The sequence below is a fragment of the Bufo gargarizans genome, chromosome 1 (assembly GCF_014858855.1).
Source record: "Bufo gargarizans isolate SCDJY-AF-19 chromosome 1, ASM1485885v1, whole genome shotgun sequence".
Classification (NCBI taxonomy): domain Eukaryota; kingdom Metazoa; phylum Chordata; class Amphibia; order Anura; family Bufonidae; genus Bufo; species Bufo gargarizans.
In genome coordinates this window covers 6745872-6761071 of record NC_058080.1, presented here as the reverse complement: position 1 = coordinate 6761071, position 15200 = coordinate 6745872, and the positions used below count along the sequence as shown (strand labels likewise).

Genomic DNA, 15200 nt, shown 5'->3' with positions numbered 1-15200 from the left:
CCATGTTTGCGTGGATTTCCTCCGGGTTCTCCAGTTTCCTCCCACACTCCAAAAGACATACTGATGGAATCCTGAATCTAAGGTCCCTATTATGATATCACAATGTATGTTCAGCAGGTGATGGCATCCAGGATTCCATTATGATGTCACAATGTATGGGCATAGCTATATTGGCGGTAGGGGAAGCGGATGCTATGGGCCAAAACTCAGAAGGAGCCCACCCAGGGGAAGGAGTGAAAGAGTGCATTGTCAAGGCCCCCTTAACAGTATTATACATTGACATGAAAAGTAGTATATACTTGCTCTGCGCTTCTAAGAATTCTCATAGAAATGAATGGGGCATGTTGGGAACTGTAGTTTCACAACAAGCTGGAGTACCGGAGGTTGCTGATCCCTGCTCTATATAATATATACTCTATATACCACTATACTCTATATAATATATACTCTATATACCACTATACTCTATATAATACATACTCTATATAATACATGCTCTATATACCACTATACTCTATATAATACATACTCTGTATACCACTATGCTCTACAGGGCTCCAAATGGCGACTAAAATGGTCACCAATGCGACTTAGAATTGCAAAATGGCGACAGACTTTACAGTCTTGTCGCCATTTGCGCCTAGACCCTCCGCTGAAGTAAGGTCTTGCATCCAGCAGACACAGCAATCCAATAACAGAGCTCCGTACCGTACAGAGCTCTGTTATTAGTGAGGAGGCTGCTGATTGGTCAGTATCAGCGTGCTGCCGTGCCATTGGCTGCTTCTATCACCCCCCTTCTCCCGCGCTGAACGCAGCAGCTTGCTTTTCAGTTATGAAAACGGGAAGTGCGCGCACAGCCGACTGCTCCATAGACAAGGAGCAGCTAAAGTAGACAAGTTTTTCAGTCATGCGACGGACGTAGGTGAGCGTTCTGCGTACACTGCACCATGTGCTGAGAGTGCCCTGTGCCCCCCATGTAAGGGGTAAGTGGTGGAGAAGAGAGGGCAATGATGGTGGACGGCTGCAGTGCGCTCAGCCAGTAACGCTGGGCTTTATGTCTCCTCGCACTAGCAGATGAAACGGATTCCATAGCTGGTTTACGCAATTCTGTCCCAGGACCAATCATCGTAATGTTGTGCAGGGGTTCAAATCGTGACAGTGAATGGGGTCGCATTGCAACCCTACAGTTGTGAGAATTATTGGGGCTGTCATGACAATGTGCAGGTCCCAAAATGACCCCTCTCACTAGTGGTAATGCAGCATTGCTACACTGCGATCTCTGGCCATGTGATGTTTGTCACAGCCAAAGGCCCCTTGCAGACGAGCGTTCCTCCCGCAGCGAGTCCGCAACGTGACTCCCAGCGCTGCCGGGGGGGTCACATAGCATTATATTGATTTATGATGCTATGTAACCCTTACAGTTCTGCAATGTATTGGATAACACTGGCATGATGCTGTCCGTGTTATCCAATACATTCCAGAACTCTAAGGGTTACATAGCATCATAAATCAATATAATGCTATGCGACCCCCGGCCGCGCTGGGAGGTCAGGCCGGGTGCTGTGTTGCGGACTCGCTGCGGGAGTAAAGCTCGTCTGCAAGGGGCCAAGGTCACCATGTAGCCCCAGGCTTATCTAACCTGTGGTTATGTAATAAATGGCCATTTGGGACAACCACTTTGCACTTAGTCCATCCTTTTTGTATGCACAGTACGGCTGATGTGCAGGAGAGGTCCAACGGCGCTCCTCATTAAAACATGGCTGTTACCTGCCAGGCTTCAGGTGGAGTCTCGACAGAAGAGCAGGGTTAGGGCATGCAGCGTCGCAGACATGGTGAGCAGGAGAGGTCGCAATTAGGGAACAAAGTTTTATGCGAATGTTTTCATCCAAAGTCGGTTCGCTCATCCCTAGTCGCAATAACGACTGTACAAGCGTCATTTTCTCCCTAAAAAATGGCTAATGTGTATGAATGCGCACGATAATTTAACTGCCATTCATGGAACAGGGGAGCACACGCCACTGCCGACTGCTCATGAAGTGCCAGGGACAGCATGGCGGGAACGGAGCCTCTGCTGAGTAAAGACCATGTGCCCAGGTGTGCCCTGCAGGCTTCTATCTGCTGCTGGGAGCTCATTGTGGAGGTTTATGAATGGAAAATCTAATAGCCAAGAGGCTAAAGAAAACGCAGTTTCTGACCCTTATGTTACAACAAAAATTTGGCAACTAAAAAAATTTAATTTGGCTCCTAAGTTTTTCAGATTAGGAGCCAATGGCTCCTTGATGTTTTTTTTTTTGTCTAGGGCACTGCTCTATATGATACATACTGTATATACCACTATACTCTATGTGATACATACTCTATATACTACTATACTCCATGTAATACATACCTTATATGCCACTATACTCTATATGTGATACATACTATATATACCACTATACTCTATGTGATACATACTATATATACCACTATACTCTATGTGATACATACTATATATACCACTATACTCTATGTGATACATAGAAACATAGAATGTGTCGGCAGATAAGAACCATTTGGCCCATCTAGTCTGCCCAATATACTGAATACTATGGATAGCCCCTGGCCCTATCTTATATGAAGGATAGCCTTATGCCTATCCCATGCATGCTTAAACTCCTCCACTGTATTTGCAGCTACCACTTCTGCAGGAAGGCTATTCCATGCATCCACTACTCTCTCAGTAAAGAGATGGAATCGCCAACCAACAGCTGCTTACTATCAATCCTCACCTTCTCCTTTTTGTCTTTGGCTGCAGTCTTACATACTTTAGGCATAGGAGATGATTGTTTCTCACCCACTGTGCCTGAGCCATCCTCCATGTTGCTCTTGCACTCTGAAAGTGCTGCAAATGAATTATGGAGAGCCACAGACTGCGGGACATGCCTTCTATCCACAACTCTCAGTCTACCAGAACCTACAGTAACCCATCTTCCATTTCTAGGGGGCCTCTGTGGCAGTGGCATTGCAATGTTCTCAGCCTGAGTTTGTTTACTGGTTAATTTACAAATCTCATATTTCAAAGAGGTAATTTCCTGCTGCATTATGGAGAGCTGTCTACAGATCAGACAGTATCCAAACCTCTGAAGAGTGGAACCTGAAATAAAAGCACAACAATTCCTGCACAGAACCAGGTCTGCCATTGTAAAGAGGGGAAAGATTTTAAATAAACAAATCTTACTTGTTTAGAATGTATCCACCTCCAGATTACCTCCTGAATATCTCCAGTCTTGGAAAAGCAGCAAGCTAATACTGTGTGGATATATATACACACACTCCCACAAAGGCTCCTCCCCCAACAGCAAATTAACACCTTACTCGCCTATGCTCATTTGCAATCAGACAATAGAGATACCGTGTCTAGCAAATTCCTTACCTCTTTTGAAACAGTGACTGAGAATTCACCAGAAACACCCCTGAAGTTCTGCTACAGCGGAAAAACTCTGAGTTAGACTAAGTTAGTCTCCTGAGTATCTCCAATGCTCTTGTAGATCAGCTCTTGGTAAAGCAAGAGCCAGGCTTCAGGTGGAGTCCCGACAGAAGAGCAGGGTTAGGGCATGCAGCGTCGCAGACATGGTGAGCGGGAGAGGTCGCAATTAGGGAACAAAGCTTTATGCGAATCGACTTCGGATGACTACTGTATATACCACTATACTCTATGTGATACATACTATATATACCACTATACTCTATATGTGATACATACTCTATATACCACTATACTCTAGGTGATACATACTGTATATAACACTATACCCTATATGATACATACTGTATATACCACTATACTATATGTAATACATACTCTATATACCACTATACTCCATGTGATACATACTCTATATACCACTATACTCTATATGATACATACTCTATATACCACTATACTCTAGGTAACACATACTGTATATACTACTTTACTCTAAGTGATACATACTGTATATACCACTATACTCTAGGACAGGTGATACATACTCTATATATACACATACTCTATGTGATACATACTGTATCACATAGAGTATATACACTATACTATATGTGATACATACTGTATATACCACAATACTCTAGGTGATACATACTCTATATACCACAATACTCTAGGTGATACATACTCTATATACCACAATACTCTAGGTGATACATACTCTATATATACCACAATACTCTAGGTGATACATACTCTATATATACCACTATACTCTATGTGATACATACTCTATATATACCACTATACTCTATGTGATACATACTCTATATACCACAATACTCTAGGTGATACATACTCTATATATACCATTATACTCTAAGTGATACATACTGTATATACCACTATAATCTAGGTGATACATACTGTATATACCACTATACTCTATGTGATACATACTATATATACCACTATACTCTAGGTAACACATACTGCATATACCACTATACTCTATGTGATACATACTCTATATACCACAATACTCTAGGTGATACATACTCTATATATACCACTATACTCTAAGTGATACATACTGTATATACCACTATAATCTAGGTGATACATACTGTATATACCACTATACTCTATGTGATACATACTATATATACCACTATACTCTATGTGATACATACTATATATACCACTATACTCTAGGTAACACATACTGCATATACCACAATACTCTATGTGATACATACTCTATATACCACAATACTCTAGGTGATACACACTGTATATACCACTATTCTCTAGGTGACACATACTCAATATACCACAATACTCTAGGTGATACACACTGTATATACCACTATAATCTAGGACAGGTGATACATACTACACATGACACCGGCAGTCTATCACACGTCTTGTAGGATACCACGTGACTCCGGGTAGTACAGCGCCGTGGCGCCGCTCGTGTGCTCGCGCAGTCGGGGCTGGTATTGTGTACGTTAGTGCGGGATCCCCCCCTCTTCCCGCTGACATGTCTGTGCCTGGAGAGGAGGAGACAGGGGGGAGGAGGAGACCATCCCGGGAGAGTGGGGGGAGGACAGTCTGGAGCAGCTGTGTGTGCATGGGAAGGAAGGGGCCTCCTCCATACCACAGCCTGGGGCAATAATGTGAGCGGACCTCCCAAGCTGTGCAGCCAGGGACCGTCACCCCGCCGCCGGATCAGTCCTCCCTGGACTGTGCGAGGACTTAGCGCCGAATATTCTCCGCTCAGCAGACAGGGGGCGCCCGCACACAGTCCGGAGACTCTGGCGCCGCCAACGGACAGTACAGTCTGCTCCGGCCCGGGCTGGTAGTCGTCGCTGGGATGGAGGCCCGGGGCCTGGCGCTGCTCGCGCTCCTCTCTCTGGTAGCGTCTGAATGGGCGCTGCCGCCCGGGTGTAAGCAGGACGGGAGGCCCCGGGGAGCGGGAGCGAGGACGGCAGGAACCGGAGGGGACGCGGGCAAGGTGGTGTGTAGCAGCCCGGACAACGGGAGGACCTTACCGCTGGGAGCTCTGCCCAACCGGACCTCCAGCCTGTGAGTACTGCCAGCATGCCGTCTCTAGTCCTACTACAGGCATCACATCTGGTGTAATGTGTGTGTGTATATACCCCTGGTATACTGTGTGTATATGCTCTCATGGTGTAATGTGTATATATACTCACCCCTGGTATACTGTGTGTATATATACTCACCCCTGGTATACTGTGTGTATATATACCCCTGGTATACTGTGTGTATATATACCCCTGGTATACTGTGTGTATATATACCCCTGGTATACTGTGTGTATATACTCTCATGGTGTAATGTCTGTGTGTGTGTGTATATATACTCACCCCTGGTGTAATGTGTGTGTGTGTATATACTCTCATGGTGTAATGTCTGTGTGTGTGTGTATATATACTCACCCCTGGTGTAATGTGTGTGTGTGTGTGTGTGTATATACTCTCATGGTGTAATGTGTGTGTGTGTGTGTGTGTATATATATATACTCACCCCTGGTATACTGTGTGTATATACTCTCATGGTGTAATGTGTGTGTGTGTGTGTGTATATATATATATACTCACCCCTGGTATACTGTGTGTGTATATGCTCTCATGGTGTAATGTGTGTGTATATATACTCACCCCTGGTATACTGTGTGTGTATATGCTCTCATGGTGTAATGTGTGTGTATATATACTCACCCCTGGTATACTGTGTGTGTATATGCTCTCATGGTGTAATGTGTGTGTATATATACTCACCCCTGGTATACTGTGTGTGTATATGCTCTCATGGTGTAATGTGTGTGTATATATACTCACCCCTGGTATACTGTGTGTGTATATGCTCTCATGGTGTAATGTGTGTGTATATATACTCACCCCTGGTATACTGTGTGTGTATATGCTCTCATGGTGTAATGTGTGTGTATATATACTCACCCCTGGTATACTGTGTGTGTATATGCTCTCATGGTGTAATGTGTGTGTATATATACTCACCCCTGGTATACTGTGTGTGTATATGCTCTCATGGTGTAATGTGTGTGTATATATACTCACCCCTGGTATACTGTGTGTGTATATGCTCTCATGGTGTAATGTGTGTGTATATATACTCACCCCTGGTATACTGTGTGTGTATATGCTCTCATTGTGTAATGTGTGTGTGTATATATACTCACCCCTGGTATACTGTGTGTGTATATGCTCTCATGGTGTAATGTGTGTGTGTGTGTGTGTGTATATATATACTCACTCCTGGTATACTGTGTGTATATGCTCTATACTCCTGGTATACTGTGTGTGTATGCTCTCATGGTGTAATATGTGTGTGTGTGTGTATATATATATATATATATATATATATTACACTCACCCCTGGTATACTGTGTGTGCTGATGGTATACAGTCTATGTACAATACACACTCCTGTTATTGTGTGCACACCTGTTCTGCTGTATGTACCTCCGATATTGTTTGTGCCCATTTTGCTGTAGGTGGTATATAACCTCCTTATACTGTGTATACGCCTGTTGGGCTCGATATACAACTGCTATACTGTGTATGCCGGTTATGCTGCGCTGTGCCTGTTGCGCTCTGTGTACCCCTCTTAGGGTACTTTCACACTTGCGGCAGAGGATTTCGGCAGGGAGTTCCGTCGCCGGAACTGCCTAGCAGATCCGGATGCAGATCCGTCTGACAATTGCATTGAAATACCTGATCCGTCTCGCCAGTGTCATCCAGAAAAACAGATCCTGTATACATTTTTTTTTTGTATTTTTAAAGGTCTGCGCAGACCGAAAGGACGGATCCGTTTTGCTGGAACACTTAATGCCGCATCCGTCACTAATATACTTCAATGGAAATGAATGCCCGATCCAGCATTTCGGCAAGTGTTCAGGATTTTTGGCCAGAGAGAGAACTGCAGCATGCTGTGGTATTTTCTCCGTCCAAAAAACGTAAAAGGGACTTAACTGATGCATCCTGAACAGATTGCTCTCCATTCAGAATGCATTAGGATAAAACTGATCAGTTCTTTTCCGATATTGAGCCCCTAGGACGGAACTCAATACCAGAAAACAAAAACGCTAGTGTGAAAGTACCCTAAAACTGGGTATGTTGCGCTCTGTGTCCCCCTCTTATACCGGGTATGTTGTGCTCTGTGTACCCCTCCTATACCGGGTATGTTGTGCTCTGTGTACCCCTCCTATACCGGGTATGTTGTGCTCTGTGTACCCCTCCTATACCGGGTATGTTGTGCTCTGTGTACCCCTCCTATACCGGGTATGTTGTGCTCTGTGTGCCCCTCCTATACCGGGTATGTTGTGCTCTGTGTGCCCCTCCTATACCGGGTATGTTGCGCTCTGTGTGCCCCTCCTATACCGGGTATGTTGCGCTCTGTGTACCCCTCTTTCACACCGGGTATGTTGCGCTCTGTGTACCCCTCTTTCACACCGGGTATGTTGCGCTCTGTGTACCCCTCTTTCACACCGGGTATGTTGCGCTCTGTGTACCCCTCTTTCACACCGGGTATGTTGCGCTCTGTGTACCCCTCTTTCACACCGGGTATGTTGCGCTCTGTGTACCCCTCTTTCACACCGGGTATGTTGCGCTCTGTGTACCCCTCTTTCACACCGGGTATGTTGCGCTCTGTGTACCCCTCTTTCACACCGGGTATGTTGCGCTCTGTGTACCCCTCTTTCACACCGGGTATGTTGCGCTCTGTGTACCCCTCTTTCACACCGGGTATGTTGCGCTCTGTGTACCCCTCTTTCACACCGGGTATGTTGCGCTCTGTGTACCCCTCTTTCGCACCGGGTATGTTGCGCTCTGTGTACCCCTCTTTCGCACCGGGTATGTTGCGCTCTGTGTACCCCTCTTATACCGGGTATGTTGCGCTCTGTGTACCCCTCTTATACCGGGTATGTTGCGCTCTGTGTACCCCTCTCTTATACCGGGTATGTTGCGCTCTGTGTACCCCTCTCTTATACCGGGTATGTTGCGCTCTGTGTACCCCTCTCTTATACCGGGTATGTTGCGCTCTGTGTACCCCTCTCTTATACCGGGTATGTTGCGCTCTGTGTACCCCTCTTTCACACTCGGTATGTTGCGCTCTGTGTACCCCTCTTTTGCACTGGGTATGTTGCCCTCCGTCTACCCCTCTTTTGCACTGTGGGTTTACCTGTAGGGTTTGCTGTCCCGGCCGGCCGTCTCAGTGTGAGCGGTGGATCGCCGTCTGATCCGGTGTCTGCAGTTTTGCTTGTGGACTTTGCTCAGACCTTTAGACAAGTCTTCCGGCTATACCTAATAAAATGCCTCTGTACAGCTCTCCTGCCCTGGCGTCTAGTGTTAAAAACCCGTCCCATGGCTCCAGTGCACGTCCTCTCCTGGTGGCACGGAGCACTTGTAGCACCACGTGTAGTCCCCGTGTGTTATGTGCCGCCGTATGCACGGCAGTGTATTTTCCCTAGAGGCAATAATACTCTTATACAGCGTCGGTATATCCTGCAGCACTTCCCAGCTTTACATGTACAAACATAGACCTTACAGAATAATAAAGGAATTGACAACCCAAGAGCTTACAATCTAATCAGCAATGTGGCTGGTGGCTGGGCACTGTGGCTGGTGGCTGAGGCGGCGGGCATGAGCCTTTAGAGGTATCTGCCAGAAGCAGCTTCGTTCTCCTTAGGAGTCATGCACCCGGCCGTGGCCGTATTGCAGCCCGCAATCGGTGGGTCCACAATACACGGGCACCGGCCGTGTGCACCCCACATCACGGATGCGGCCCATTCACTTGAATGGGTCCACAATCTGGGAGGTACGGATCAGAAGCACTACAGAGTGCTTCCATGAGTTTTCTGTCCATGCCTCCACACCGCAAAAAAGTAGTGCATGTGCACTATTTTTTTGCAGTGCACATAGTCAGATGTGGATCGTGGACCCCGTTCAAGTGAACGGGTCCGCGATCCGCATGTGGCAGCCCCATGGTCGGTGCCCGTGCATTGAGGCCTTAATAAAATAACATGTATGCTCAGCTGAGCCATGTGTGCATGTTTTTGAGAGCTCAGGAGGAATAGCTTTTGGCAGAATGAGCATTGGGCGCACTTAGGGCTGAAACGATTATTCGAATAACTCGATTAAATCGAGTCAAAAAATTCATCGATGCAGTTTCCCTGCATCGAGGAATCGTTTAGATCACGTGATCACGGAGCGGGAGTGAAATTAAGGCCTCCTGCACACGACAGTTTTTTTTCACGGTCCGCAAAAACAGGATCCGTGGGTCCGTGATCCGTGACCGTTTTTTCGTCCGTGGGTCTTCCTTGATTTTTGGAGGATCCACGGACATGAAAAAAAAGTCGTTTTGGTGTCCGCCTGCCCGTGCGGAGCCAAACGTTTCCGTCCTGAATTACAATGCAAGTCAATGGGGACGGATCCGTTTGATGTTGACACAATATGGTGCCATTTCAAACGGATCCGTCCCCATTGACTTTCAATGTAAAGTCTGGAGTTCTTTTATACCATCGGATCGGAGTTTTCTCCAATCCGATGGTATATTTTAACTTGAAGCGTCCCCGTCACCATGGGAACGCCTCTATGTTAGAATATACTGTCGGATATGAGCTACTTCGTGAACCTCAGATCCGACAGTATATTCTAACACAGAGGCGTTCCCATGGTGATGGGGACGCTTCAGGTTAGAATACACTACAAACTTTGTACAAGACTGCCCCCTGCTGCCTGGCAGCACCCGATCTCTTACAGGGGGATATGATAGCACAATTAACCCCTTCAGGTGCGGCACCTAAAGGGGTTAATTGTACTATCATATTCCACTGTAAGAGATCACGGCTGCCAGGCAGCAGGGGGCAGACCCCCCCCCCCTCCCCAGTTTGAATATCGTTGGTGGCACAGTGTGCGCCCACCATCGCCCCCCCTCCCTCTATTGTATTAAATCGTTGGTGGCACAGTGTGCCCCCACCATCGCCCCCCCTCCCTCCCTCTATTGTAATAAATCGTTGGTGGCAGTGTGTGCCAACCACCATCGCCCCCCCCCCCCTCCCTCTATAGCAGTAACATTGGTGGCAGTGTGCGGTCTCCCACCCCCCCCCCCCATCATTGGTGGCAGCGGAGTTCCGATCGGAGTCCCAGTTTAATCGCTGGGGCTCCGATCGGTAACCATGGCAACCAGGAAGCTACTGCAGCCCTGGTTGCCATGGTTACTTAGCAATAGTACAACAGTAGAAGATTCATACTTACCTGCTTGCTGCTGCGATGTCTGTGAACGGCCGGGAGCTCCTCCTACTGGTAAGTGACAGGTCTGTGCGGCGCATTGCTAAAGAACTGTCACTTACCAGTAGGAGGAGCTCCCGGTCGGACACAGACATCGCAGCAGCAAGCAGGTAAGTATGAATCTTCTACTGTTGTACTATTGCTAAGTAACCATGGCAACCAGGGCTGCAGTAGCTTCCTGGTTGCCATGGTTACCGATCGGAGCCCCAGCGATTAAACTGGGACTCCGATCGGAACTCTGCTGCCACCAATGATGGGGGGGGGGGGGAATGGGAGGCCGCACACTGCCACCAATGTTGTTGCTGCTATAGAGGGAGGGGGGGGGGCGATGGTGGTTGGCACACTGTGCCACCAACTATTTATTACAATAGAGGGAGGGGGGGGGGGGCGATGGTGGGGGCACACTGTGCCACCAACGATTTATTACAATAGAGGGAGGGGGGGCGATGGGGGGCGCACACTGTGCCACCAACGATATTCAAACTGGGGAGGGGGGGGGGTCTGCCCCCTGCTGCCTGGCAGCACCTGATCTCTTACAGGGGAATATGATAGTACAATTAACCCCTTTAGGTGCCGCACCTGAAGGGGTTAATTGTGCTATCATATCCCCCTGTAAGAGATCGGGTGCTGCCAGGCAGCAGGGGGCAGTCTTGTACAAAGTTTGCAGTGTATTCTAACTAGAAGCGTCCCCATCACCATGGGAACGCCTCTGTGTTAGAATATACTGTCGGAAATGAGTTTTCACGAAGTGAAAACTTAGATCAGAAAAAGCTTTTATGCAGACGGATCTTCGGATCCGTCTGTATGAAAGCAACCTACGGCCACGGATGCCAATCTTGTGCATTATACTCGCGTGCGCTGTGGCCGGCAGTCGCTCCTTCTCATAGGTCTGTGCGGCGCATTGCTAATGCTGTAAGCATTAGCAATCCGCCGCACAGACAGAAGAAGGAGCGACCGCCGGCCACAGCGCACGTGAGTATAATGCGCTGCTCTCTGCTCACTAACATACCATGGCAGCCAGGGCTTCAGTAGCGTCCTGGCTGCCATGGTAACCGATCGGAGCCCCAGCATTACACTGCTGGGGCTCCGATCGGAACTGACACTGCCACCAATGATTAATACTGGGGGGGGGGGGGGGGGGGTTGCGTTACCAGAGGGGGCAGGCAGATCAGAGGCTGGGGGGGGGGAGGCAGATCAGAGGCTGGGGGGAGGCAGATGGAGAGAGAGTGGTTAATGGAGGCTGCAAGCACCACCATGGCATGTATAAAGTTATTGGTTTAGAGAGGGGTTAATGAAGGCACCTCAAAGGTGCTTTCATTAACCTCTTCAAACCAATAACTTTATACATGCCTAATGCCAAGGTGCTTCCATTAACCCCTCCAAACCCAATGGGCATGTATAAAGTTATTGGTTTGGAGGGGTTAATGGAAGCACCTTGGCATTAGGCATGTATAAAGTTATTAACCCCTTCAAACCAATAACTTTATACATACCTAATTACGTACGTTATTTTAAGTAGCTTTTTCTTATTAGATTACTCGATGAATCGAGAAATATAATCGATAGAATACTCGATTACAAAAATATTCGTTTACTGCAGCCCTAGGCGCACTGATTGGCTGTAGTAGTCTATTCAAATTTTATTTTACCTATCTTCCTGAAGACTATGTTCTGAGATTGTGTCCTTTTCTAGGAGCAGGGGCGTAACTGCCATAGCAGCAGACCATGCGACTGCTGTGGGGGCCAGGACAAGAGGGGGCCCAGTCTTAAGCCTCATGCATACGTCCGTGGAACACGGACCGTGAGATACCGGCCTGGATTTCTGCTGAGTGCAGGAGCACACGGTGTCATTGGTTGCTATGACGCCGTGCGCTTCGTGCCGCCGCTGCTGTACTACACAGCAGCGTCAGCACGACGCGCACAGCATCATAGCAACCAATGACGCTCCTGCACTCAGCAGGAATCCAGGCCGGTATCTCACGGTCCGTTTTCCACGAGGCTTTAGTTGGCATCATCTCCTCTTCTACTGCAGCTGAAAACTCGGTCAGGACTCTGGCCTCTAAAGGAACAACTTTTAGGAAATGAGGCAGTGGAAAAATCGCCCAAGGTTCACTGGTAGGGGTTTAGGCAGGGGGGCCTGGTTTGATCCTTACTATGGGGCCCTTACTTCTCTATGTACACCACTGTCTAGGAGTGTCCGATAATCCAGAATATATAATAATCTGGCACCTATCAGTTCCTGGAGATCTGTGATTTAAGGTCCACAGAGTTATTATACATATTAGTTTTACAGGTAGGATTTACAATGTTATGGTGAGATCTTTATATGACCAGTCTGCTTTTCCAGTGTCGTCATAAACATTAGCGGTCACCCATCATACAGTCATGGCTACCGAGGTGTTAACATGAAAGAGATGAATAATGGACCTCTTCCTGTGGGAAACTCCCAACAGTCCATTTACAGGAGGTGATAAATCCCGGCCATTGACCTGCCAGCCTTCCACCTCTTCTCCTTTATGGCTTGCAGGCTTGGTTTACTAGAGGTCTCCATAGCTAAGACGTCTTCTGCTTGCTTCGCTGTAAATTCCCAAACTTCAGATGATTCTCAAAAGTGGAAACATTCTTAGAAACCACATCAAAGACCCCACAGCTTTGTGGAGGCTCTCTAGTCATTGTGCTCCGGGATTGCTGAGAGGGAACATAACCCCCCCAGCCTAAACATTACATGTCCGAACTGGTTCTCGTCTGGTGTTTCCTGTCATGTATGATGGGTTATTAAGTATCACCGCTTACATAATTGTCACAGATGTCTCACTGGTTAATCAAGACTGGGATGTGGTTATATGGTAATTACAGGACATTATGTATCGGGCACATAATAAAGTCATACAAAGGAAAAGTATCTGGCCTTCATATTCCGAGATAATATTAATGGGCACTTTTTTGGGGTTCAGGGTCCATTACCACTGTGTTTGTCTATGTTTAAAGATGCCCTTTCATGGGTCCAGACATTATAAACAAAGTATCAGGATACGTAGGGCATAGTGCAGGGATCTAACTGCGCTTACTATTTTTCCTGGGCGCCGCTCCGTTCGCCCGCTGTGGCCCCCGTTGTATTTTCCCGCTTGGTATGCTAATTTTAGCATCAGAGCAATGAGAAGGAGACGGAGTCTTGCTCTCTGCTTTGATTGGACAGCGCTACAGCCAGAGAGGAGACAACTCCCACGGAGAAAGACTAAGTCTCCTCCTCATTGCTCCGATGCAAAAATTTGCATACCAAGCGGGAGAATACAACGGGGGCCACTTTGGGTGAACGGAGCGGCGCCCAGAAAAAATAGTAAGCGCAGTTAGATCCCTGCACTATGCCCTACGTATCCTGATACTTCGTTTATAATGTCTGGGCCCATGAAAGGGCATCTGTCAGCAGATTTGCATCTATGACACCGGCTGACCTGTTACATGTGCACTTGGCAGCTGAAGGCATCTGTGTTGGTCCCATGTTCATATGTGCCCGCATTGCTGAGAAAAATAATCTTTTAATATATGCAAATGAACCTCTAGGAGCAATGGGGGCGTTGTCGTTACACCTAGAGGCTCAGCTCTCTCTGCAACTGCCGCTCCCTCTGCACTTTGACAGGGTCAGGCATGAAGATATTTACACTGTCCTGTCAGTCAAAGTGCAGAGGCTGCAGCAGTTGCAGAGAGATGGAGGGACTCTGGCAAGAGCTGAGCCACAGCATGCTGGTTGATGCAGGTATGCTGAGGTGAAGTTATCATCGACAGTCCCTGTCATTGGTGGAGGCGGTAGCATTACCCGCCAGCTTCATAGCGTGACTCTCATTATTATAATGTCATTATGAACGGGGGGAGCGGTGCATGGCGTCTTCCTGACATATGTCCACCACTGCATTAGTGATTACCTACAGTGCAAAGATCTGTGCCATCCATGAAGATCAAGCTGTGTGCAGGGACAGTGATGGCAGTCCAGCAAGATCAAGGTGCGTGCAGGGACAGTGATGGCAGTCCAGCAAGATCAAGGTGCGTGCAGGGACAGTGATGGCAGTCCAGCAAGATCAAGGTGCGTGCAGGGACAGTGATGGCAGTCCAGCAAGATCAAGGTGCGTGCAGGGACAGTGATGGCAGTCCAGCAAGATCAAGGTGCGTGCAGGGACAGTGATGGCAGTCCAGCAAGATCAAGGTGCGTGCAGGGACAGTGATGGCAGTCCAGCAAGATCAAGGTGCGTGCAGGGACAGTGATGGCAGTCCAGCAAGATCAAGGTGCGTGCAGGGACAGTGATGGCAGTCCAGCAAGATCAAGGTGCGTGCAGGGACAGTGATGGCAGTCCAGCAAGATCAAGGTGCGTGCAGGGACAGTGATGGCAGTCCAGCAAGATCAA

The 15200-nt window shown here is 47.7% G+C and overlaps 2 protein-coding genes across 2 annotated transcripts in view; one reads left to right on the top strand and one right to left on the bottom strand.

Annotated features, from left to right (window-relative positions):
- The window catches only part of LOC122938632 (cytosolic beta-glucosidase-like), a 109051-nt gene extending 104054 nt beyond the window's left edge, over positions 1 to 4997 (bottom strand). Inside the window, exon 1 of the mRNA XM_044294288.1 lies at positions 4866 to 4997. The gene's annotated coding sequence lies outside the window, so the exon portion shown is untranslated. The remainder of the gene's footprint in view (positions 1 to 4865) is intronic.
- A 68-nt stretch (positions 4998 to 5065) lies between these two features.
- ADGRA3 (adhesion G protein-coupled receptor A3) overlaps positions 5066 to 15200 on the top strand; it is a 62402-nt gene continuing 52267 nt past the window's right edge. Inside the window, exon 1 of the mRNA XM_044294275.1 lies at positions 5066 to 5557. Coding sequence (XP_044150210.1) covers positions 5346 to 5557 — 212 coding nt within the window. The 5' untranslated portion in view covers positions 5066 to 5345. The remainder of the gene's footprint in view (positions 5558 to 15200) is intronic.